At 35.9% G+C, this 27,293-nt stretch overlaps 3 protein-coding genes across 4 annotated transcripts in view; 2 read left to right on the forward strand and 1 right to left on the reverse strand.

The window, feature by feature from the left end:
* Positions 1 to 5,995, forward strand: part of LOC101900305 (serine-rich adhesin for platelets) — a 265,583-nt gene extending 259,588 nt beyond the window's left edge. For both annotated transcript variants that reach the window (XM_059130291.1, XM_059130292.1), the window contains exons 8-9: positions 142 to 1,041; positions 1,101 to 5,995. In XM_059130291.1, the coding sequence (XP_058986274.1) occupies positions 142 to 1,041; positions 1,101 to 2,047 (1,847 nt within the window). In that variant the 3' untranslated portion in view covers positions 2,048 to 5,995. The remainder of the gene's footprint in view (positions 1 to 141; positions 1,042 to 1,100) is intronic.
* An 8,570-nt stretch (positions 5,996 to 14,565) lies between these two features.
* On the reverse strand, positions 14,566 to 15,216 carry LOC101900471 (uncharacterized). The gene is made up of 2 exons (XM_005177710.4): positions 15,153 to 15,216; positions 14,566 to 15,050 (listed from the first exon to the last, which is right to left on the reverse strand). The coding sequence occupies exon 2, from the start codon at positions 15,021 to 15,023 to the stop codon at positions 14,727 to 14,729; it is 297 nt and encodes a 98-aa protein (XP_005177767.2). The 5' UTR covers positions 15,024 to 15,050; positions 15,153 to 15,216; the 3' UTR covers positions 14,566 to 14,726.
* Positions 15,217 to 23,636: 8,420 nt separating this feature from the next.
* Positions 23,637 to 26,998, forward strand: LOC101900648 (ribosome biogenesis protein WDR12 homolog). Its single transcript, XM_005177711.4, has 5 exons — positions 23,637 to 23,894; positions 23,953 to 24,634; positions 26,008 to 26,254; positions 26,323 to 26,455; positions 26,623 to 26,998. The coding sequence occupies exons 1-5, from the start codon at positions 23,836 to 23,838 to the stop codon at positions 26,786 to 26,788; spliced, it is 1,287 nt and encodes a 428-aa protein (XP_005177768.1). The 5' UTR covers positions 23,637 to 23,835; the 3' UTR covers positions 26,789 to 26,998.
* The last annotated feature ends 295 nt before the right edge of the window (positions 26,999 to 27,293 follow it).

Genomic DNA, 27,293 nt, shown 5'->3' on the forward strand with positions numbered 1-27,293 from the left:
TTCCAAAAGGTGAACATTTTGAATAACAATAAATCGGGGTCGGGGTCTTCTTTAGAAAGCCTTGTATTTGTAGTTTGTCTTAGGAATACCTATAAACTCAATTTTCTAATATCAAACATTTTTGTCTTTCACCCTTAACAGTTGCCTCATCGCTCAACAAAACAATGACCACGACAACATCCACCACGTTGAAGCCAGAACTACCTATAGCCGTTGATGATAAACCGAAGATAACAATAAAAGAGATCACAAAACCCACAGAGATACGTATAACCGATGATAACAAAGTTATACCGGTACCACAGATGTTGAAACCCAATCCAACAACAACTACCACAACATCCACTACCACCAGCAGCCCAACTACTGCAGCAACGACGACAACAACGACCACAGCAGCAACACCAATGCCCACCACACCAGCGATGATTTCCACAACTATGATGCCAGCTGTCACCACTGAAAATACACCAACAGATACTATAAAAGAAAAGCTTAGCGAAGACACCGACGTGCAATCCACAATTGTAGACACAAACCATTTGGCAAATGGCAATGCTGGCTCATCTCAGCCATCAAAAGGGGGCATTAATAGTGGAGACACTTTGAAATTAAGCGCTTCGGTGGCATATCCAACTGTACAGGGTGGTATAAGTTCGACTATGATGCCTCCAATGGTTTTGGAAAACAGCGGTGAGGTGGAAGACCCCGTTCCGGCCTTATCGATTTTCAGTACCCAGGGCTTGCCAGAAGATCCTAGTAAGGTGAATATTAAACGGGAATATTTCATTACCACCGAGGTGTACGATGGTCTGGGCAGTGGTGAATATCCCAATTCGGAGTTGATCTATGGTGGTCAGTCGGGTAGTTCGGGCACGGGACAACAATCTTTGGGGGCCTTGCATCAATCCTCAGCAGAAGTGGATGCTGATACGGCGGGCAGTGATAATATTTATCATATTATTTTGACCACAGATGGTCCGAGATTGACCACCACCTCGGAGAATTATTTGGCCTTGAAGGGCAGCGCCAGTACTGAGGGTGAGTGGGGAGGAATAACCTAAAAATTTAATTTTTTAATTTAAAATATTTTGTTTCAGGTTCTCCCTTTGAAGATTTATCCCCCGTGGCCCTGGATCCTGCTGCAGTTGACTCCAAACCCCAAGCCTCACCCACCACAGAAGGACCTGAGCTGGCCAAACATGACCATGTCCATCAACATTTGGATGAGGAAGAACCTGAAATCCCCTTGGAAATCAATCCGGCCTATCCATCCCTTCCGGCCGATGATTTTAGCATTCGTGGAGACAATAACTATCAGCTGTCCGATAATGAGGAAATCGGCGAGGAACCACGTAGCATTGGCCACATGGGTCATGGCCATCACCTGATGATGCACCATGAAGTCCATGAAATGGCCAAGAACAGCAAACATTTGGATGATGCCACATTTGGTAGTGGTAGTGGTAGTGGCAGTGGAAGCGGCAGTGGCATGGACATGATAATCGAGGATATGTCGGTGTTGATGCCCTCCGCCTCGACTGAGGGAAGTGGTGGCATGGATTTAAATGCAAAAGAAAAATCCAAGAAAACTCCTCCCGAGCTCATACAGCTCATGTATTCCGGCGAGGATTCTTCGGAAGAGACCCGTATCTCAAATTCTACGGATTTTCAAGAGTATGCCAAGAAATCCCCCGAAGATTCTTCCATGGAATCTGTGGAAATCTTAAAAACCCTTGAAGCCATGGTCTCGTCGGGTGAATTTGGCTCCGGCTCAGGAGCGGGAGAAATCAAAAGTGAGTTGAAACAGAAAGAAAGAGAGCCAACCACACCTAAACCCTATAAGGGAGCCTCTAGTCTGGACATTGATGATATAAGCGATTCATCTGGCAATGGCCCCCACGATGATCCCAAAGAAGATGCCGAAAGTTTGAAGCTAGACGACACGTCTGCCGAGACAACGGCCGATGCTGAGAAATCACCCAAGGGTAATATTCTGTCCGTTAAGGTACAACAGGATAAAGCTTTTCATGAGGAACTGGTTTGAGAGAGGCAGAGACGCCGAGAGAGAAAAATGAGTAGAGGGTAAATCGCAACAGAGAATGTAAATACTGAACAAAAAAGAAATAACGAGAGAGAGATTTTCAATGTTGTCAAAACGAAAATGAACAAAACTACAACAAACAGATATTGTGTAAAACAACAAATTAATTTTAAATAATTATCAATCATATTATTAATAATATTATTTATCATTCATTTTATCATTTTTTCATTTTCTAGAGACTGCATTTGAGATCCTAATCAAATACATAAATAGACCGATAAATAGATGAGAGAATAGTGGAGAAAAAAATCATAGAACATGAAAGCTCCTAATTAATTGATAATTTTAAATTAGTAACAGTTTAAATTAAAATGAAACCTAGGGAATAAGAGAACTTTTCTCTCCCGAGAGAGGGAGAGAGATAGAGAGAAGAATACAACCTTGTTATAATACAGAAGATATCAAAACGCAGAAAGAGTAAGAAGATAAGAGTATTCGATTTGAGTAAAAAGAGTTAAAATTTTTTTTGTTAATAGAACAATAAAATAGCTGGGCTCCCAATATGCAATAAAATACCGTAAATAATTTATGAACTTTCAAACCTAAATGAAAAGAGAGCTTAAAAGGGCAATTGAGTAGAAATCCAGAGAGACATTTCAAAAAAGCTTTAGGGGATATATTTGTAATTTTTTGAAGCCTAGATGGTAGCGATGTTTATCATTTAAACGACACAAAATATGGACAAAAGGACTGGTTTTGTCATTAACACTTGATTTTTACATTTTATGAACTCTGTACATTAAAATGAGAATAAATTAAATTCTCTCAAATCGTGCATGTTATGTACAGTTAATTCTATGTGTTCATTTTCATAAACTCTGGTTAGTGGTTACCGTAATGCAACTAGTCAAGTGCGATTGGCAATGGTACCCCTTCCCACATGTATAGTGTTCGGGAAATTTGGCATTTTAAGAAAGCAATTCATAGAACTAAAATAAGATGGCGTTAAATTAAAGTTCGTTAACCTTTTGTTTATTATATTTTATATATTCTGCGGCAATGTTTAGCAGGTTGATCTATGTTGAGGTTTTTGAGTTTTATGAACCCCGTGCAAAAAATTAAGAAAACACAAAATTATTTCAAATCGTTTATGCTTTGTATAATATATTATTTGTGGTTATATTCGTAACGACTAAAGAGTGGAGAGTCTAACCCATTTCCACATGAATAGAGTTCGGAATATTTAGCATTTTAAGAAATCTATTCATAGAACTAAAAACTGAGGTGTGGTATGTTTCAGTATTTTTCGGTAGTTTTATTTAATACTTTTTACTACGATAGCCGATGTTTTCTCTATGATATCGAAAAAAAATTACAAAACTAGTAGATTCTTGCAGGTTTTGGAACAGATCATATGTCTACATCTATGTTGAGATTACTGAATTTTTTCAGTGCTTCTAAATTTCTGGGATTAATGGAAGTAATCGAAATAGAAATAGCATGAAGAGTGCTCAAAGATATAGTAGCCAATGATGATATTTCTGTATTTTATGAACTCAGTACGTAAAACAAAAAACAATGGGTTCTCGTTGAATAGAGCCAACAAACCATTTTGTGGAATTAAACGGTCAATTTAAAACTAATTGCTTAATTTGTCTTCAAATTCTTATCATCTAATGTGAAAGTTTGTCTCGCTAAGTGTGACTTCATCAAATCTCCCTTGATTTGTTTCACTATAGTTTCTCTTTTATATATTTTGGAAAGTGTCTTTAACTGAGTAGAATTGTCATAAATTCCATTTATTGCAACGTAAAGTATCTACAAAGTTTGTGTGCGTTGCCGTTTCTAAATGAATAGAATTCCGAAAGTTTGGTTTATGAGATTTATGTATTTTATGAACACAGTACATAGAACAAAAAAATAGGTTCCTGACGGAGAGAGCAAAAAATTTCTCATAGTTTCTAAACTTCAGTATCCAGTTACTTATTGTTCGGAAAATTTCTACAATTATAAAATTCCAATTATAAAATTTCTACACTTTACATAAAAGTAAACACACTATTGCAAAAGGACGAAACAATAAAATGGTTGCATGCCAATTATGATTTTTTTGCATTTTATGAATTTAGTACATAAAACAAATAATAATGGATTTTTGTTGAGTTCGCAAGTGATTATGTTATCCGTCTCTTAATGAATAGTATGCAGAAAGTGTTGCCAATTCTGAGATTTTTGCTTTTTATGAACTTAATACATAAAACTAAAAACTTAGTACATAAAACTAAAAACGATGAGACCTAAAAAATTATTACGTGAAGTTCAATTTTACAATGGTCACTTCATAAGTTATTACTAAAAACTTCATTTCGTAAATTCTAGAAACAAATCACTTGTTTTACCTGCAACACCTTATCATAAGTTGTATAAGTTCCCACATAAATAATTCGGAAAATTTGACCCATTATTGAATTTCTGCACTCTATGGACTGTGCATAAATGTGAAAACACTACTTTTTGAGCAAGAGAGGGAAATAACAAAAAAATGATTACTTCGGCACTTATTGCTTTAAACTTTATTAGTACGATGCTTCTAAATTCCTAGTAGCAGTAAAATACAATTCAGCAAATTTGTCTCGTTAATTGTAAGTCCGTCAAATGGTCGTCGAAATGTATTTCCCCATGTGGAATTGGAAGGCGCTTGTGTATATATTCACTCTCTCTCACACAAAAAACTGAGTTTTGAGTTTTATGAACTGAGTTCATATAATGCAAAAATATAATTAGTGGCCACGGTTTTTTGCAAATTTATTCTTTAAGTAATGTATTAATACATTTCCTTGTCAAAAAGGAAATTTAAACATTTGCGTAAAAAAGGAGACACAAATATAAAAAAAGAAAAACATGTAGCCGGGTGTTGTCAATAGAAAAAAAAATAACTTTGCTCAGGTCACCCATATTTGCTTTTCGCTCTCTCTCCCATAAATAACCAGTGTTTGTAGTTTTATGAATTGGGTTCATAAAATTCAGAAATCCAAACATAAACAGTTTATAGCGTTTCCACGGCTAATCAAGAGAAAATCTTTGTAAGAATTTGCAGTTCACGAAACTTATCCAGTGGCAACAACCAACAATAGTGCGATTAATTCGACGTGGATGCCGTTTTGAAGGAGGAAAATGCTTCTTTGCAATAAAATAGGGAACTTATATTTGACAGAAATTGAGTTTATATTTGACTAAAAGTTTTTCTATGAGATTGTTAATGTAGGACACTATTTGTAATCGAAATCCCACCAAAATGAGCAAAAAGGCTTTTTGTTCTGCGGATTAAAAACCTCAAAGTTTTAACAAAATTTCTGGATTTTTCTTCCTGCTCGGTATGCCCTACAGCTCCATTTTTATCAATTTATCTTTTTTCAATCCCAAATCTCATTTTTTTCCTAACATTACAATTTAGTCTCAAACAAACAAGTATAAAAATCATTTCATTTGCAATTGTTTAGTTTTACATTAATTTGCTTAGTAAATATATATTTAAAACTTATTTATATGATTTAATTTTTTAAATAATTAAAAGTGTCGCCTCATATTAAATGTAGTATTTTTTTCTTTTAATTTTATTTAATTTTCATTTAATTATTTTAATTTTTCATTTAAATATAGAAGAGAGACTGAACGTAATAAGTTTCTTGAGCTTTTTTATTTGCAAAACAAAACTAAAGTCATAATTTTGTTTTAATAATAATTTATTATTTTTTAATTTATATCAAAAAAATATATGTCATAATTTCATAAAAAAAATAAATTATAAAATATTATTTTACAATTATATATAAATATTTGATCATTTGCCACGCCCATACGCACATAAACTAATTTAATTTAAAATTCAAGTCTTTCCATTCTCGCCACGAGAAGTAAATATCGTTTCATTTACATTTTTAATTTTTTTAATAAATCATTTTTAGTTTTTAAACTCTTTTAAGTTTTATTGCTGCTAAGATCATAAATTTAGTTTCTAATGATATTATTTAATTAATAAAAAAAGAAATGAAAATTGAAAAAATATTATTAAAAAAAATGTATGCATGAATTTGTAAGTTGTCCATGATGATTTTGAGAGAATAAATAAAGAAAAATTGCAAAAACTACAATTCGAAATGTGTGTTCTTCTTTTTGTATATAAATTTCGATTGGAAAGATAAGCAACGATTTCGCTACGTACACTTAGAGAGATAATAACTCGTAATTGAGAACTGAAGCACTTCCTAAAGAGTTAATGATTGCCAAAACAAGTAAAAAAGCTGTAAGTTCGACTGGGCCGAATTTTAAATACCCTCCGACATTTGGAACGAATTTGGCAATTTTCAAAAAAAGAAAATCCGTTAAAAATTTAAAATCTTAAAAATACCGAATTTAGCCGTTATATTAGGGTCTATACGACGATGTGAACCTGCATAGGTAAATTTTGTCATAAGCCAACATTCAAATGCGAAACTTGAAAAAAAAAATCGGTGAATAATGTAGCAAAAATCAATAAAATACCGAATATCGGGAGGTACCGTAAAGGGACCTGCACAGACAATTTTCTGTCATAGGCTGTAGTATCTATTACGAAATTCAAATACCAAATTTGAAACAATTCCGGTGCATAATGTCGCAGAAATCATCAAAATACCGAATATCGGGAGGTACCGTTATATAGCTATACGAAGACTTGGACCTGCACACACAATTTTCTGCCATAGGCTGTAGTATTCATTACGAACTTCAAATACCAAATTTGAAACAATTCCGGTGCATAATGTCGCAGAAATCATCAAAATACCGAATATCGGGAGGTACCGTTATATAGGGGCTATACGAAGTCTTGGACCTGCACAGACAATTTTCTGTCATAGGCTATAGTATCCATTACGAACTTCAAATACCAAATTTGAACAAATTCCGATGAATAGTGTCGCTAAAATCATCAAAATACCGAATATCGGGAGGTACTATTATATGGGGGCTATACGAAGACATGGACCTGCATAGATAATTTTCTGTCATAGGCTGTAATATCCATTACGAACTTCAAATACCAAATTTAAAAAAATTCCGGTGAATAGTGTCGCTAAAATCATCAAAATACCGAATATCGGGAGGTACCATGGCCCATTTTCAATACCAAAAGCCCTGTAGACATAATATACATTTGAGCAAAATTTTATCAACCTATTTCATTTCGTTTGGAAGCTACAGCGATTTCCACAGACGGAAGGACGTACATCGCTAAATGGACATAGAATTTTATGGTCCGATCTCTACCATTTTACAACAGATCTTGTGTTGATAAAAAATATTGAGCTAGGCCAAGCCTGAATGGGATTGGATGTTAATTTTGCGTTTTATCAGTTTCATGGATATTCGAAATTTTGACTCTTTGTGGAGGAGGTACCAGAAGGAGAGGTTTGATATATTCCATCGTCACAGCAGATCTTGTGTTAGTAGAAGTAATAGGATGTGTAAAATATGAAGAGAACTGGAAGCTTAATTCAGATTTTATGATTGTTTTACTTATTCGAAATTTTGACTCTTTGTGGGGAAGGTAACAGAAGAAATGGTCCGATCTCTACCATCTTTATAACAGATCTTGTGTTGATAGAAATATTGAGATTTGCCAAGTCTGAATGGAATAGGATGTTAATTTTACGTTTTATCAGTTTCATGGTTATTCAAAATGTTGACCCTTGGGGGGAGGTACTAGAAGCTGTGGATCGATATATTCCGTCTTCACACGAGATCTTAGGAAAATAAAAAAACATGATACACCGGACATAGAACTGATGCAAATATTTGGATATGCAAAGTTGGAGCAAAATCGGATAACCCTTTCACTTTCTGTGCAGTAAAATATTTTCTTCGAAAATTACGACCTTTTGTGAAAATACGAGCTCGATCTAAGTTTGCCTAAGACTTGATACGATGTAGCAAGTTTGGGCCAAATCGTATACACCCTTCGAGAGTTATCGTGGGCACCAACCAGACAGACGGACGGATGGGCGGACGGACATCGTTAGATCAACTCCAAATGTCCTGAGACGGATTTGGTCCAAAGAGACCTATGATCTAAAACCGTTTTTTCGATAAGGCACGTTTTGCCCTTATAAAATGATATATACACTCTCTAGCCATATGGCCTATTAGACTTCTATTAAAAAAGACGCACTGGTTATGACCCAAAAAAATCAGAGATTCAAATTAACGGGCTCTCTGAAAACATAGTTATTCCTCTAAAGGATCCACTCCTTATTCAGTAAAGGATAATAGGATCTTAGAATTATTTTTGTTTCAAAGACTTACAAATTATTTTCTCAGTGTATGCTTATGAACTGTAACTCCATAACATTTTTGGGATATCCATGGAAATAAAAAATCGAAAAAACAACAATTAAATATCAATCGTCATTCGCTGTTGTGCCACACATTAACCCAAGGCATCCACATTTAATTATACCCTTCTTTTCATCATTCAATCTTAATTACGGCGACAGGCAAGCCTCAAGACAGGCAAAACAACAACGAAAGTGAAATATAAAATGGGAAAATAAAAAATAAAAATAAGAGAGAAAAACAACAAAAACTTGGTCACAATGTTGCATAACTTAACCCCAGCTGAAAACAGAGGCGATCATAATCATCAGCAGCAGCAATAATAATAACAAATAATAAATAAAAATAACAAAAAAAACATTATTTTCACATATGCGCCTAGTTGTTGGGAGAAATGAAACATCAAAAACGAAAAACAAAAACATCTGAAAGCCACAAAAATTGCAATCAGAGCACACAGTGAAACATTTCGGACCAGCGCGCAAAATAAGCCACTAGACAACTAAACACCAAACCATTTGTCTTCCTAGGATGATGGAAAGAAAGGAGATATTGGTCGCCACGAAAAGATGAGATCAGACAGACACACAATGTTGGTGTGGGAAAATTTCTCACATATCTAATAAAATAGACAACGCAACAAAACGAGTGCCATATGATTTATGTGCAACAAACATTTTACTTTCAATGCGCTACGCAACAAAGTGGTGTTATGTGGGATTTGTATCTTCTATAGAGAAAAACAAGTAAAAAAAGTTGTAAGTTCGGCTGGGCCGAACATTGAACACCCTGCACCATTTGGAACGAATTTGGCTATATTCAAAAAAAAAAGATACGTTAAAAATTCTGTTAAAATCTTAAAAATACCGAATGTAGCCGTTATATTAGGGTTTATACGACGACGTGGACCTGCATAGGCAACTTTTGTCATATGTCATTACAATATTAAAAAAAAGATAAAATCATCAAAGTACCGAATATAGAGAGATACTATTATATAGGGGCTATACCAAAACGTGAACCTGCACAGACAATTTTCTGTCATAGGCTGTAGTATCCATTACGAACTTCAAATACCAAATTTGAAACAATTCCGGTGAATAATGTCGCTAAAATCATAAAAATACCGAATATAGGGAGGTACTGATATATGGGGGGCTATACGAAGATGTGGACCTGCACAGTAATTTTTCTGTTTTAGGCTGTACCATTCCTTTGGAACTTCAATTATCAAATTTGAAACAATTCCGGTTAATAATGTCGCTAAAATCATCAAAATACCAAATATAGGGAGGTACCGTTATATGGGGGCTATACGAAAACGTGGACCTGCACAGACAATATTCTGTCTTAGGCTGTAGTATCCAATTCGAACTTCAATCACCTAATTTGAAACAACTACGGTGAATAATGTCGCTAAAATCATCAAAACACCAAATATCGGGATGTACCTTTATATGGTGGCTATATGAAAACGTGGACCTACATCGCCCATTTACGAACTTAACCTGCCTACTGGCAAAATAAACATATGTGCACATTTTAGCCTTCTATCTCAATATGTTCGAAAGATAGCGTGATTACAACAGACAGACGGACGGACAGACAGACAGACAGACACACGGACATCGCTAAATCGACTTAGAATTTTACGGTGATCAAGAATATATATACTTTGTTGGGTCTGGCATGAGTATTTCGAGGAGTTATAAACGGAATGACAAAGTTAATATAGCCTCCATAGTATGGTGGAGGGTATAAAGTAGAAGTTGGCTTGATGAAAATTATTCCTACATTTGTAAACCCTCTGTCTTACCATTATCCCAAAAATAAGGGCAACTACATTCCCCCTATATTACCCGTAAGCTAAACAATAATGAGTTTGCCTATACAATTTATGAGGCAAAACAGCTTACATTTTTCCAACCAGGTAATGAGTAACGGCGGCACCTTCAACTAAAACATTTACGGTCCCCACTTCGAATCTCAGCGTCAGGAAGCAGACAAAAAAAACAAGCAACCCGACTATAGTGGCTGAATGCATGGCGTGATCGACTATCTTCTAAATAAAAAAGAATAGTGAAATAACTGACTGACCCAGAATTAAGGTCCAGACGAATCTGCTGATGCTATAAATCTTGAAATCTTCTACAACGGTCATTCTTGGTGCGTAGGCGCGTGAAAAGGCTGGGATTTTTGAAATTCATACTAAAAGGGTACAAAAAGTACTAAAAATTGAATACCTTCTATTGGACAATACAATACAGTGGAATGAGCATCAGTGATGGAGTGCAGATTAGATGAACCAAAAAGGTTTTGAAAATTCAAAATTGAAGGGTACGAAAAGTTCTTAAATCGCACTAATCTTTTAGAATTGTACCATTTGGTAATATACGAACGGATATATCTGAAAACTTGGCATATAGTATGAAACCAAGGTTGAAAAATAGGGTTAATAGAGGAAGATGGTTTGGAAATGTGTACTAAGTGTGCGAACTGTCCTAAATGGTACCTGTATCCTGTATCATAATTGAATGAAAAGTAGATAATGAAACTAAATTGGGTTTTGGGTGAGGGGATAGAGATAAAATTCTGAAATTTTATATTTAGATTACTGATGATATCCGTGTTTGAGATATAGTGGTGGTTTGGAAATGTGTCCTATATTTATAAAAAAATTTACTAAATGGTATTGGGTGAAGGAGTAGGGCTGAAATTTTGAAAATTGATATTGAGTTCATTGTTGGTTGCATGGTACAATAATATCAAGGTAGGGCTATGATACCATATTAATTTTTTTATTTTCTTGGCTTAATATGTACAATGAAGAGAAGATAGGTGTAAAAGGGCGAGAAAAGAATACGACCGAATGGTTCGGGTGTTATTTCAAATCTGATTTTATTTTTAAAATATGTTCCTTACATACTACCGAAACTAATCTAACTTAACCTAGTCGCAGCCATTCAATTGTTCTTATCTATTATTAAATTTAAAAGGAAACATTACATGGCTGCGTGTCCCTTCATTCAAGTGATCTTGGCTACCTAGTGGCGCATCGATATCTGTGTGTGTGGGTTATGACCTTTATTATCCTACACATTATCGTATGTGGCAGCGCACAAGATCACTGAATTGTACACATGTGATATTTTATGACCACTGGGAAATTGACAATTTTGAAATATTTATTTTTAATGGTTAGATTTTCCCAGCGACTCAGCCGCACTCAAAAGTATGTACAAAATATTTTGTACAGTAGGTCAACTTTGAAAAAAATGCAAGTATAGAGGTCTACCTGTTTGGCTTGTAATGTCAGAAATAGTATCAAAACAATAACAAAATCAAACAACTTGTTGCATTTATTTTGAATAAATAATTGAAACCCGCGAAAACTGAATGAAAGGTCAACACTTCTTTTCAAAACCAGGTTCTATATATCTCTAAAGGATTATTTCGCTACAAAAACTCTAGATTTTGTCGATGCATACGATGAAATAAACATTTTGAAAACATCCGAATTTGAATGTTTTCTGAACAATTTTTTTTATTGAAAAGAAAACACATACATAAACAAATAATGATGACATATTAAGCCAAGAAAATAAAAAATTGAAATCATATGGTATCATAGCCCTACCTTGATATCATTGTACAATGGATATGGCCGTGTTTGCATAAAATTTAAGATTATCATGGATAATATAATTATGGGGTCCCCGACGTTTACAGATGAAAAAACTGCAACCAACTTCAGACTACTGTCATTTCTAAGTCACTCGTCCGACAGTTGTTAAAATTATTCCAGTGGCAGCTCATTATATTGTTCACAAGCCTACAAAAGCATTTTGGTGAGAATTTTCCAGACAAAAAAAAAAGATATTCGTGATTTTAAGCGTGATACTGTGATTTCTTTATATTTGGCTGGAAAACCACAAGTGGCTATCGTTAGAGCACTCCAGCATTTAAATGTGAATAAATCTTTTGTGTCTCGTACCATCGCTCGTTACCGTGATACTGGTAGCGTAGCCCGATGTCAAGGAAGTGAACTGAAGAAAACAGCAACATCAGTAGAAATGGTTCGAAAAGTAAAGAAGCGACTTGATCGAGCCCGCGTCGCTGAACATATCGCAATATTCCATTCGGGAAATATTAAACAATGAGCTCGGGGTAAAGCCATTGAAATTCCGAAAAGTGGAAGAACTTACAGCGCAACAGAAAGAAAATAGACTCAAAAGAGTTGCCAACTATTATATCGAAAATATTGTGGAGGGTGCATTAAAGCCTTGGGCACGCAAATATTTTTGCCGCAGACTTTGGACATTACAACAGGACTCAGCACCTTCGCACTCAGCATGCCCCACCGAAGAATGGTTACAAGATGAGGTTCCTCGCTTCATTTCCAGCGCACAATGGCCACCAATCCGTTGGACTATTGTGTCTGGAGTATTTTGGAAAGCAAGGTTGGCACTAAAAAATACCAAAGTGTCAAGCAAACAAGCGCTCCGCCGGAAATGGGTCAAAATACCGCAGAGCAACATTTGGGCAGCGTGTGACGGTTTCATTGGCCGTTTGAAGGTCATAATTCGTGCCAAAGATGACCAATTCGAACAAATCTAAACTAATTCTAAAATTTGATGCTATTTCCGACATTATTTGCTTTCATTCAATAAAGTTAAAAAAAATGTAAAAATATGGGGTTTGACTTTGATGCAGTTTTTCTTATCTCACCCTGTATATATGGAACCCATAGTTACATCTTAACCTATTTTCAACCAATTTTGATACACTTTCTTACAGGCTGAATTCGTTTGTATTCATTTGGTGCAAAATAAACATGAAATCAAGTACGGATATATATAGTGGAGCTATATTCAAATCTGAACCGATTTCGATAAAATTTGGCTTAGGTATTTCTGAGCTGTATTTAATATATTTCTTCGAATATCGTTGTTACGGAGTGTATATTATGGACGACAGATTTAACAAATCAGAAGAACATAATATATGGGAGCTATAGCTGTATCTGAACCGATTTCCACCAAATTTGACATATTTTTTCTAAGGCCCAATTCAGTCGTTTGTACCAAATTCCATCCAATTTGGACTTATATTGTACTTTTGATGCACAATAAGAGGCAAATCGGTCGAAGATATATGTGGAAGCTATATCTTAATTTTGACCGATTATCTCCAATTTCAATAGGGTTTGTCCTTGGGCCAAAAAAATTCTTAGTGAGTCTTATTTCGATCGGATTCATTTCATTATGTGTAAAAATTGGGTTGACATGCGTATGTTTCCCTTTTGGCACTATTTCAAATATGCCACCCTATATCAAACCAACAAGACAACTGACCCGCGCAACTGTTCCAACAAATTTTGAGTGATGGAGGCCAACTGCATGGTCTTCAACCAAAAAAAAATAAGTTACATAATTAATAAAAATACGTGCTGGTAGTTCGGCCAAAAGAGCCACTCGTGTGGCGTATAAAGGAAGATGTAATACCAGTTGTTGCCCTTCTCGGCCTCCCCCTTTCCACCACTCACAAAAAATAACCGGTTGCTTCTTTGCGGCCGGTGCTAAGTGAATATGGTAATTGTATAATTGCACATGGCAAAGAGACGTTCATTCACAAATATTGAACAGAAGCCGCTAGAAGGGGGGTATTTAATATGCATTAGAGGTAGCAAACGCTCTAACTACGAACGAAGTAACCAATCAAAGCAAAACATTTCACCTCCAGTGACGGGACATGTCCAATTGCAACAGCAGCCATGATGGTGATGATGATGACGATGATGACGATGATGGCGATTGCCAAATAGGAAGCAAATAAATGGGCAATTGGGGTTAAGCTAAAAATCCAAAAAAAAACCAGACAATTCACAGATGTCTGTGGAAAGCCAAGAAACAGGAAATGGCAATGATCATTTGCCTCCATGTCTGGCAGCAGACAGCAGCACTACGATGGAGGAAAAGTGAGAGTTTTTAGGCAATGAAATCTGGTTTTGGAAACAAATAGACGACGACCTGCCAAACGACCCTTGGGGCAGGATTGGGTAGAGAAATGAAAGGCAAACGAGAGTCTTCTTCTCTCTAAATTAAAAGGTATTTTGTTTAATTTTTTTTATATTAAACTATTTTTTTTATTTTATTAACAATATCTTTTTTCAACAAATAAAATTAACAAATTTCAACATGAAAGGAATCTGTGATATCCGCTTAAATAACAAATGAGGAAAATGAAAATAGACGATGAGGGAAGAAAGATGTTGGGAAATGATGAAAGCTTAAAATCTCCCTTGGTCTTAGTTGCGACCAATTTGATCGACTTGCGATTGCAAATTATTGATGACTTCCGAGGGGACTTGATCGCCCAAAATTTCGAAGAGATTGATGCGTTGATTGCCGGGAATCTGTTCGTAGGCGCCCAACTCAATACCTTCTTGGACATTTTGGATTTGGGCATCCTTGGGAATGAGGAAGGTCTGTTGGGCCTGGCGAATGGCTTCGTTGGTATAGGCAGCACCTTCACGTTGTTGTGGGCGAGCAGTAGCCAAGGCCATCAAGGCAATGAGGGACACACACACCAAGAAAGATTTCATTGTTAAGCGTCTTTTTTTTTGATATCACTAAAATTTACACAAAAAAAATTATATATTTTTTTAATTATTATTTTTTTTTAATATTCCACTTTTGTTTCGATTGGAGACTGATCGTTACCACGATCTTACCTTAAGCACGTTCAACACGTTAATAGTCTACGAAAAGCACGTTGAGCCAGTGTTTATAAACTTGGTTAACATGGAATTGAGTGATTTTGTATTTGCTTGTCATGGCTGGCACTTTAAAATCAGAGAGTGAGAGAAAATTATGCAAAGAGCATACATACGACTCCCATTAATTTCTCTTAATTTTATAGACATGTTTTTTTTTGCAAATTGACCGCTGTCTTCTGGATTCGAATGGAATCCCAAAAAACTCATCTTCAATTCCAAACACGTTGGTTATGTTTTGGTGACTTCTTCGCCTTCTTTCACCACCAAACCACCGAATGAAAGTGAATCTTGTGATTAATTACGTTGGGGGGGTAGATGGACACCCGAAAGTGTTGTTCATGGTTCAGTGACATGACAATCATTTAAAATATCAATTTGTATTTATTCAGTGGTTTTATCACTTTTACTCTTCATTTGCATGACAGACTTTCTTCAGCAGAGAGCAGCAGTTAATGATGTTCGTTTTGGGAATTCCAAAATGGGGAGAATGTCCGCTGGGCCTGAATTTGAGATAGGGGTTTCGGAAAGTTTGGGAGCCAAAAACATGAAAGTGTAGATACATATTCTGGACAAAAAATCAATACCGGCAGCCTTTGTATAGATACAGTATATATATGGTCAAAATTAGCCTCAACTCCGTTTTAGGACATTTGGAATCGAAATAATCTGTCTAACTCTCGAAATGAGTATCCTAAATTTTCCAAATTTTTACATCGTAATATTTTTAGTCAATCTAGATCGAGGCCGGATGTGGACAATATCGGTTCATTTTTTCTGGTACCTGCCGATAAAAGTTTGAAATTAACAAAAAAAATTAAAAAGTCGGATTTGTCGACAAATGTATACCCTCAGCACATGTCATGAACTTTTGCGGGGGATGAACAAGAAAGTGTGGACCAACATATCCCATATTTTCATTGGATATTTTTGATAGAAGTATTGAGTGACACAAAGTTTGAAGAAAATAGCAGACCTGCTATTAAAAATGTGAACCCCTTGTAGCGGAGCTATCAGAAGGAGTGGGCCAATAAATCCCATATTCACAACAGATCTTGTGTTGGTCAAAATATTGGGTTGTGCCAAATTTGAAAAGAATCCGAGGTTCATTTTGTATTTTATGACCCTTTGGGGGGGAGGTTGGGAAGGACTGGTTTGATCTATTCCATTTTCAAACAAGATCTATAATTGGAAGATATACTGGGATATGCGAATTTTGAACACAATTCTTTCATATTTTATATGAGTTTCTTTATTCTAAATGTTGACACTTTGTGAGGAAAGTACCAGAAGCAATGGTCCAATATTGCCAATCTCCGAACACGAAATAAGTTTGACAATAATATTACGATGTACCAAATTTGGTTCAAATCGGATACTCCTTTCGAGAGCTATCGTCCACACCAGCCAGCCAGACAGACGGACGACGGACACAGAAGAGATATAGGGTTTAAAGTTTTTGGTACTACATGGATCAGGATCGAAAATTGAGAGTATTTGTCCACACATTCCTGTACCTCCCGTAAACGTACTGATAACTAATAAAAATTGAATCCATTATATTTTGCAAACGCATAGAAAATGCTAACATCTGGAATGATATTTTGGAAATATGAACAATATATATATATATATATGAAATACGCTATACGAGAAGTACTAAATGGTGTTAAATACATAGAAATAAGGTAGAACCCATTTCAAACTCTAACTACCAATTTTGAAATAATTTAGTGAAATAATGGAGCTAAACTCATCAAAATACCTAATATTGGGAGGTCCGCAACCGAAAGTAGAACCAAATACAAACTCCAAATTACAAACTTTTGCGGCGATAAATGTGGCGAAAATCATCAAAATACCGAATATTGAGTAGACATTAAATGGGGGCTATACAATGTAAAGACAATGTTCCGCCACCGGACGTAGAACCCATTACGAACCACAAATACCGAATTTTAAACAAATCTGATAGAAAATTAGGAAAAAATCCATAAAATATTGATTATCCGAAGTTACCGATGTAACGGGTACAAGTTAAAAGCAGTAAGTTCGGCCGGGTCGAACTTTGAATACCCTCCACCATTTGGAACGAATTTGGAAATAAAATCCTGAAAAAAACTTTGGTAAAACTTTAAAAAAAACCGAATATTGCCGTTATATTGGTGCCTATACGAAGTGGACCCACACAGACATTATTTGTCATGAGTCATTACCAAATTCAAATTCGGAACTTGAAATAAACGCGAATAATGTAGCTAAAATCATCAAAGTATAGAATATAGGGAGGTACCGTTATATCGGAGCTGTGCGAAGACCTGAACCTGCGTATACCATTTTTTTGTCATATTCTGTAGCATCCATTACGAACTTCAAATACGACATTTCAAACAACTTCGGTGAGTATTGTACCTAAACTCGTCAAAATACCGAATATAGGGAGGTACTGGTATATGGGGCCTATACGAAAACCTGGACCTGCATAGACAATTTTCTGTCACAGACTGGAGTTTCCATTACGAACTCTAAATGCGTAATTTGAAAAAAAATTGGTGAATAATGTCGCTAAAATCACCAAAATACCGAATATAGGGAGGTACTGTTATATGGGGGCTATACGAAGGCGTGGACCTGCACAGACAATTTTCTGTCTTAGGCTGTAGTATCCATTGCGAACTTCAAATACCAAATTTGAAGCAATTCCGATTAATAATGTCGCTAAAATCATCAAAATACCAAATATCGGGAGGAACAGTTACATGGGTGCTTTTTTCGAACTTCAAATACCAAATTTGAAACAATTCCGGTGAATAATGTCGCTAAAATCACCAAAATACCGAATATAGGGAGGTACTGTTATATGGGGGCTATACGAAGGCGTGGACCTGCACAGACAATTTTCTGTCTTAGGCTGTAGTATCCATTGCGAACTTCAAATACCAAATTTGAAGCAATTCCGATTAATAATGTCGCTAAAACCATCAAAATACCAAATATCGGGAGGAACAGTTACATGGGTGCTTTTTTCGAACTTCAAATACTAAATTTGAAATTATTCCGGTGAATAATGTCGCTAAAATCATCGAAATACCGAATATCGGGAGGTACCGTTATATGAGGGCTATATGAAAACGTGGACCTACATGGCCCATTTACGATCTTAACCTGCCTACTGAAAAAATAAACCTGTGTGCAAAATTTTAGCCTTGTATCTCAATTCGTTCGAAAGATAGCGTGATTACAACAGGCAGACAGACGGACAGACAGACGGACAGACAGACGGACGGACAGACAGACGGACATCACCAAATCGACTTAGAATTTTACGCTGATCAAGAATATATATACTTTGTTGGGTCTGACATGAGTATTTCGAGGAGTTAAAAACGGAATGACAAAGTTAATATACCCTCCATAGTATGGTGGAGGGTATAAAAACGTAAACTTGTATAGAAAATGTTATGCTGCAGGAGATACAACCTTTTTCAATCTCTAAATACCAAATTTTAAACAATGCAGTTAAGAAATGTGGTTACAATCATCAGAATACGGAATATTGGTAAGTACAGATATAATGCTTCTTAAGGTTTCCGCCCCAATTCGCAAACGTATAGTCTGACTCTAGTACCCAATATTGTCAAAGATATGGGATTAAAACGACGAGGCACTCAATGCACAAGTTTTATGCTAGCATCTTCATATTATCCTCACAACATTGTGGTACTGAGTAATAAAACGATAATTAATTGAAAAATTTCATTAAAATTAAAACAATTTTGTGTAAGAAGATAAGTTAATTAACAATTAAATCAAAGGTCAGATTAAAAGAAGATATCAAACTTTTAATAGCCCAACATAGTAAATTTGAGCAAAACTCCACAAATTTTAAAACTCAAACAATCTCTGTCATCAATCTCTTGAGTTATTCAAGAGAAGATACAACTCAGCGCATTCAAACTCATACTCACTCTCCAACAATGCAACATATGCGTTAGCAAATGTGATCGTGATTCGGTCACTTCAATTGGTGTTGTGATGGTCAGTTAACCTCCTTTTTGGGGAGAATGAATGAGCATATTTCCCTGGGACTGACTGTTTGTTGTTCGATCAATGTAGACATGGCCAGGTAAAATTACGTAAAATTCGTAAAAAAAAATAATTCAATTAAAAATTATTAACCAACAACAGCCGCAGCAACTAAATACAGAAGAGTAGCATCATCTTCAACGGCACAACCGGAGTACGAATTATGTACAATATGCATTATTTCCGAATTGCTTTGGCAATTTCCAGTTATAGTTTTTTTTGTCTTCAATGCTGTATCTAAAACCACTTCAACCACTACTTTTTTATTTTCTTCATTTGGTTGGAGGTTAAGTGGCCATCATCAAGTGGGGGATTCATTTAATTTGTTGTTGACTGTGTGCCTGTTCGTCCATGTCTGTTCATCGGTCTTAGTTGTTTCTCCGTCTGACGATTGGTCTGCCGATGGACAACAACTTTAGCCAAGTGTTGTGAAGAAGGTTAACTTGAAGATAACTTTTGAGTGCCAACCCAAAATAGGAATTATTAGTTTTGAATGTCTTCTCAAGTGTCATTGTAATTTAGAGGATTTTGTCTATTTAATTTAATTTTTCGTCGATGCCAGTGAAAACATATCGACTGTAGGAATATTAGACGAAGCCGGAGCAAAAATAAAATGTTAAAAGTCCTTGAATGCCCCGAAGCCCTGTGGCTACAGAGGGTATTTACCATTTGATAAGACCAAAATGTGTTTCATCAAAATAACGGGTATCAAGGTGTCTTTGGTTCCGTTTCAAGACATTTGGGGAGTAGCAAAGCCCAGACGAAACAGCAGAAGGTAGAATCTTGAAATTTTTGGTGAAAATTAATTAGAAGAATTGCAACATAAGACAAAAGTTTTTGAAATTCGTGCATAAAGGCCTGAAATTTACAAAAAGAAAAAAAAAACAAGTAAAAAAGCTGTAAGTTCGGCCGGGACAAACTTAATATACCCTCCACCATTTGGTAAAAATTTGGCAATTTTCAAAAAAATAAACTTCGTTAAAAATTCTGTTAAAATCTTAAAAATACCGAATGTAGCCGTATATTAGGGTCTATACGACGACGTGGACCTGCAAGGTAACTTTTGTCATAAGCCATTACAATATTCAAATACAAAACTTTTAAAAATCGGTGAATAATGTAGCTAAAACCATCAAAATACCGAATATAGGGAGGTACTGTTATATAGGGGCTATACGAAGACGTGGACCTGCACAGACAATTTTCTGTCTTAGGCTGTAGTATCCATTACGAACTTCAAATATCAAATTTGAAACAATTCCGGTGAATAATGTCGCTAAAATCATCAAAATACCGAATATCGGGGGGTACCTCTATATGGGGCTATACGAAGACGTGGACCTGCACAGACAATCTTCTTCCATAGTTTGTAGCATCCATTACGAACATCAAGTACCAAATTTGAAACAATTCCGGTGAATAACATCGGGAAGTATCGTTATATAGGGGCCATACGAAAACGTTAACCTGCACACACAATCTCCTTACGAACATCAAATACCAAATTTTAAAGAATTCCAATGAATATTGTCGCAAAAATCATCAAAATTCCGAATATTGGTAGGTACTGTTATATGAAGGCTATACCAAAACGTGGACCTACATAGTCCATTTTCAATACCAAAAGTCCTGCAGGCATAGTATACATTTGAGTAAAATTTTATCAATCTACTGGTTAGTACTTTCGCACATTGTTAATACGTATTTCCAAAACCACCTCCATATTTCAATCCTAGTCGTCAGCAGTAATCGAAATATAAAATTTCACGGTTTCAGCTCTAAACCTTCATCGAATATTAAATTTAGTACTATTTTGTACTTTTAGTACAAATATAGTACACATTTCCAAAACTACCTCCATATCTTAATACCAGATACCAACAGAGATCTCAATATCAAATTTGAAGATTTTGGCCCATTCCTTCACCCAATACCTAATTAGTACCATTCAGTACATTTCGTACAATTAAAGTACACATTTCTGAAACCACCTCCATATGTCCAGTCTAATACCAAATGCTATAATTTTAGAAGTTTATAAGCCTTTTAGTTCGAATTTTCAAAAACCCTTTGATAAATCCGTCCTGATAATCCATCCTGCATTTCATCAGTGACTCTCATTCCAAATTCTAGCTCATTTCCTTTTTTCAATACAAAGTATTCGAATTTCCAAAACCCAGCCTTCCAAAAACCTACCTACGCTGACTATTTCACCACTCTTTTATACACGTAGATTGTGTCCCTTTTTGGGGAGATACCCATAGGAGAGGACCAATATGTCCCATACCAAATTTCAGTTCTTCACGCCAGATTTTGTGTTAATAGAAATATTGGAATATGTGAAATTTAGAAAGAATCATATGCTTATTTCACATTTTATGAATATTTGAAATTTTAACCCTTTGTGGAAAGGTACTAAAGGAGTGCTCCGATATATTTCATCTTCACAACAGATCTTGTGCTGTTGGATATTGAGATGTACCGAGTTTGAAAGGAATCGAATGCCCATATCGCGTTTTATGAGCTTCGTGGTTATCCAAAATTTTGACCTTTTGTGGGAGAGGAATCAGAAGGAGTTGTCCGACGTATTCCATCTTTATGCCGGACATAAAGTTCCTAGAAACGTTGGAATATGCGGAATTTGAAGACAACTGGACTCTTATTTCACATTTTATAAGCGTTGTTAACCTTTGTGAGGGAGGTACTTTGTGGAGTGGGACGATATTGACCTTTTTTGCACCTTATCTAGCACTGATACAAATATTAACCAGTAAAGAAAGTCTTAAAGTCGGGCGGGGCCGACTTTATGATACCCTACACCACTTTGCTAATTTAGTAGAGCTCCACATAACAATTAAAAGTTTTTATGGGAGAATTCAATCATACACGCTATGATTATAATTATAATTTAAAGTTCAAAGGACTAAACATGCCGAAGCATTTGTATCTTTTAAATTCGGACTTGTATTGCCCATTTGGTGCACAATTAATTTGAAATCGGATAAAGATATATATGTGAGCTATATCCAAATCTGAACCGATCTCGATAAAATTTGGCAAAGATATTTCTGAGCTGTATTTGATATATTTCCCTGAATATCTTTGTTACGGAGTGCATATTACGGTTGTGGGTAACAAATATAACAAATCGGATGAATAATATATATGGAGGCTATAGCTATATCTGAACCGATGTTCACCAAATTTGACATGCTACCTTCTAGACTCAATTCGGTCGTATGTGCCAAATTCCATCCCATTTGGACAAATATTAGACGTTTGGTGCACAATAAAAGGTAAATCGGCCGAAGTTATATATGGGAGCTATATCCAAATCTGAACCGATGTCGATAAAATTTTGCAAATGTATTTCTGAGCTGTATTTGATATATTTCCCTAAATATTGTTGTTGCTGAGTGCATATTACGGCAGCGGTGGACAAAAATAACAAATCGGATGAACAATATATATGGGAGCTATAGCTATATCTGAACCGATTTCGATCAAATTTGGCATACATATTTTCAGGCCTAATTTGGTTGTATGTGCAAAATTCCATACAATTCGGGCTGATATTACACGTTTGGTGCACAATAAAAGGCAAATCGGACGAAGATATATATGGGAGCTATATCTAAATTTTGACCGATTATCTCAATAGGGTTCGTCCTTGGGCCAAACAAATGATCTGTGCAAAATTTCATCTGGATCGGGCAATAAATGCGACCTGTACTTTGTTTACAAAAATACATGGACAGACGGACGGACGGACGGACAGACGGACGGACGGACATGCATAAATCGACTCAGAATGTGATTCTATGCAGATCATCAAAAGGAACTATGGGTCTATCTCGTTTCCTTTTGCCTGTTACAAACAAATGCACAAAGACATAATACCCTGACCACCTTGTGGTGTAGGGTATAATTAGGGGTTGCAATTTGTGAACACAATCGGATGATCCTTTCTTCTTTAAAAATGTTGACTTTTTGTGGTGGAGGCACTAGAAAGAGCAGACTGATACTGCCGATCTCGACCTAAGGTTGATAATAATATTACGATGCATAAAGTTTGGTTCAAATCGGATACCCCCTTCAAGAGTTATAGTGCGTACAAGCCAGACAAACTGACGGAAAACCCTAGATCGACTCCAAATGTCCTGAAACGAATTTGGTTCAAAGAGACCTAGGGTCTAAAACCATTTTTCAATAAGGCACATTTTGACAGTATCAAATGATATACACCCTCTGTAGCCAACTGCGATACTTGTTTCACTAACTAAGCTACTGTTACACAAAATAATTATGGCATCTCCCCTCTTACTCTCAGCCGCTATCGGAGTATGGCAACTCGAGAATTCATGACATGTGGGATTTAAAAAAAACATTGGGCAGGCGTGATTGTTGGAAACATTTCTGGAAAAGTGCATAAAAATTAAATTAAAACTCCACATTAAGAAAGTGAAGCGTAAACTACTGGTTGGAAAGTACAAGGCCAACTTGACATTTTTAGAGGAATTTTCGAATAAGTGTAAATAAATTAAGAAACAAAAAGATGGAAGCCGAGAACGGAGAGGGACAAGTTCAGGTGCATTTGAAAACAAAACAGGAACAGTAAGTATAAGACATGATGATGGGTTTTGGATGATATTAAATGTGATTTTTGCCACAGATATGGTGTACCCGATGTTCCCTATTCCATTGATGCCACAGTGGCCACCACCGAGCTGAATACCTTTGTCAATACATTGCTGGAACAAACCTCCACAGATGACAGCCATCGTACGGTGGAATTTGATTTTTTGGTATTCGATGAATATTTGAGAGGGAGACTTTGTGATCATTTGCGCGAAAAAGCCATTTCCTTTGAAGACGCCATTGAAATTGAATACGTCGAGAGATTTCCAGCACCTGAACCACAAGATTGTTTGCTACACGATGATTGGGTATCGGCTGTGAAGACATGTGGCAAATGGGTGCTGACAGGCTGCTATGATAACACCATCAACATTTGGACCATCAAGGGAAAACATGTTCTTACAATACCCGGTCATTCGATGCCTATAAAAGCTGTGTCTTGGGTGTCACTTGACGAAGAGCGGGGCAAATTTATTTCATGCTCTCAGGATCAGACCGCCATGCTGTGGGAATGGATGGTGGAAACAAATTCCGTGGAATGTGTATCGGTTTGTAAGGGCCATGAACGTGGCATTGATTGTGTTGATGTTAGTCCGACTAAAGATCGATTTGCCACTGGGTCTTGGGACACAATGTTGAAAATATGGTCGGCGGAAATTAATGAAAGCGCAGAGGGATCAACGAAAAAGGCGAAGCTGGAAGGTGGTTCTACAAGGGTATGTAAAGGTTTTATAGTAAAATGGAAGAGGGTGGGAGGGGAAGATTGTCTCACAACATAACATCAAAATGTAGTCAGGGTTTTAACAAAGCCTTTACAGAAATGTTTCGCTTGGTTTTAGGGTATTTAAGGCTCCTAGCAATGTTTATCAAAATTCCTGAAATTCGAAGTCACCTATACATGAATAAATAAGTGAAACCAGTGAAAATACTTAATAGTTTGGCGTGGCCCCGCTAAAAAATACCTATTTTTTAGTTAATTGCAAATGTTGTTTAAAACGAGATTAGAAGCTCCAGCGGTGATAGATTCAATATAATGTGAGGTCCGAGGTGAATGACAAATTCAATGTTTCCTTCATATTGAGGTGGAGGTTTAAGTATAAACATAAATTTATGATTTGTGCCGCGTGCCCTTTTAATATATTTTTCAAAATTGTTGGATGTAAGCAAAATATATTCAATATTGGTACCGGTTCTTTCATGACTAAAATTTCAGATAAATTGAAGTTCTTTGCCACTTTCCCCTATCTATTTTGCTATAATTTTGAGCAGAAAAAAACTGCAACAAAGTCGAAAGTCATATTTTTTACACTCTTTTTAAATTTTTTTTTGCTTGCTTGAGGTGATCGACGCTTTGGTATTTTTTAGTGCCAACCTTACTTTCAAAATACTCCACACACACTAGTCCAACCGATTGGTATCCGGATTTATTTGGCATTTATTGTGATGCCACGGTCGATTAATACGAGCGTAGAGCGACCGACGGCTGTTATGGCGGCCACACCATCACCATGGCCGGCGCTTGAGTTCTGGTGGACAACCAAAGGTGCACATTTTCATCTGACCTCTTTGGCAAGTAGACACGATCATTTTGTTTGTTTGCAAACTGTTGGACAACGAATGTTTTCTCATCGGAGAAAACCAAATTCGGCAGTTCACCACTTTCGACCAAGAGGAAGCAACTCTTTAGCTCTTTTGAGTCTATTTTCTTTCAGTTGCGTTGTTAGTTCTTGCACTTTTTTGGAATTTCAATGGCTTTACCCCGAGTTCATTTTTCAATATTTGCCGAATGGAATATTGCGATATGTTCAGCTCACGAGTCATTTTCGGCCACTGCGACGGGGGTTTCGATCACGTCGCTTCTTTACTTTTCGAAGTATATCTGCTGATATTGATGTAATACTGGAGTGTTCTAACGATAACTTTATGTACGCTTGTAAACAATATAATGAGCTGTCACTGGAATAATTTTAACAGCTGTCGGACGAGTGGCTTAGAAATGACAGCAGTCTGAAATTGATTGCAGTTTTTTCATCTCACCCTGTATATATAAAAGCTAAACTTATTATCATTTTTTATTTCCCCCTTACAGACACCCATCATGACATTGCAAGGCCATCGTGAATGCATTTCAGCCGTCCAATGGATGGACAAAGACACCCTGCTGACAAGCAGTTGGGATCACACAATGAAAGTTTGGGATCTAAATATGGAGGGTATTAAAACAGAGATTTCTACAAATAAGTCAATTTTCGATGCTAGTTATTCCAATCTGAATCATCTCATTGTCACCGCATCGGCTGATAAGAATATAAGACTTTATGACCCGCGAACAAACCGTAAGTACAAAATATATTTTTTTTAAAAAAATATGTATAATTTGTATTATTTTTTCTTGAAACTACAGATGGTTCGGTGGTTCGTAACACCTACTTGGGTCATCAGCAATGGGTCGAAACAATTATGTGGTCAACAACAGAGGAATATCTATTTGTTTCGGGATCATATGATAATCAAAATAAATTATGGGATTGTCGTAGGTAAGTTTAAAGCCTTCAATTTAAATCTATTGAGTATTTTTAGAAGAGATGAAAGAAAAACTTGATACTATAATGTTTTGTTTTAATTTCAAAAATCAATAAAGCAAGACGCAGCTTTATTACAATTTATTGCTTTAATTAATTGTATTTTTTTTATTTCTTTTTAGCCCCAAAGCTCCACTATACGATTTAATTGGCCATGGTGATAAGGTCTTGGACATTGATTGGTCAAATCCAAAATATATTGTATCTGGTGGTTCGGATAACACCGTACGTGTCTATAAGTCACGTAAAGCTGTAAACGGCGGCAGTAAAATGGAAACTGGAAAGTAACTGCAATTCCTCACAGAATCCCTCGCTAAAAAATAACTAAATGTACAAACAATACACAATAACCACAATTCTAAAGTAAAATATTTTCCGCGAAAATATTGGCAAACAACTTTATGGACTTGACTAAGGACAGGACTACATTTTTTGAGATAATAATTGTTTTTTATGAATACACATGTATAGAAAAATAATAAATGGACATAATCCTAAGGCAATGTATACTTATTTCTCCATATTTTTGTTTTGGGAAGGACGCTGCAGATTTTTCAAGTCTGGCATCATTATTTATTTATTTATATTCCAAGTCGGAGATTTACTTTGAAAAACGAAAATAAAAAATATAAATATTACGCACGTTGCGTTTTGTCGTCGATTTTAAACATTGTTTCATCGATTTTAAATACTTTTTCGGAAGCCTCCATTTATTAAAACAGCAATATGTAAATCTTGAGCCGATAAGATCCCATGTATATTTGTTTATATGCAAATTAGTTTAGTAGACCGC

This window comes from Musca domestica, unplaced genomic scaffold (genome assembly GCF_030504385.1).
Source record: "Musca domestica strain aabys unplaced genomic scaffold, Musca_domestica.polishedcontigs.V.1.1 72, whole genome shotgun sequence".
In the NCBI taxonomy this organism is placed as follows: domain Eukaryota; kingdom Metazoa; phylum Arthropoda; class Insecta; order Diptera; family Muscidae; genus Musca; species Musca domestica.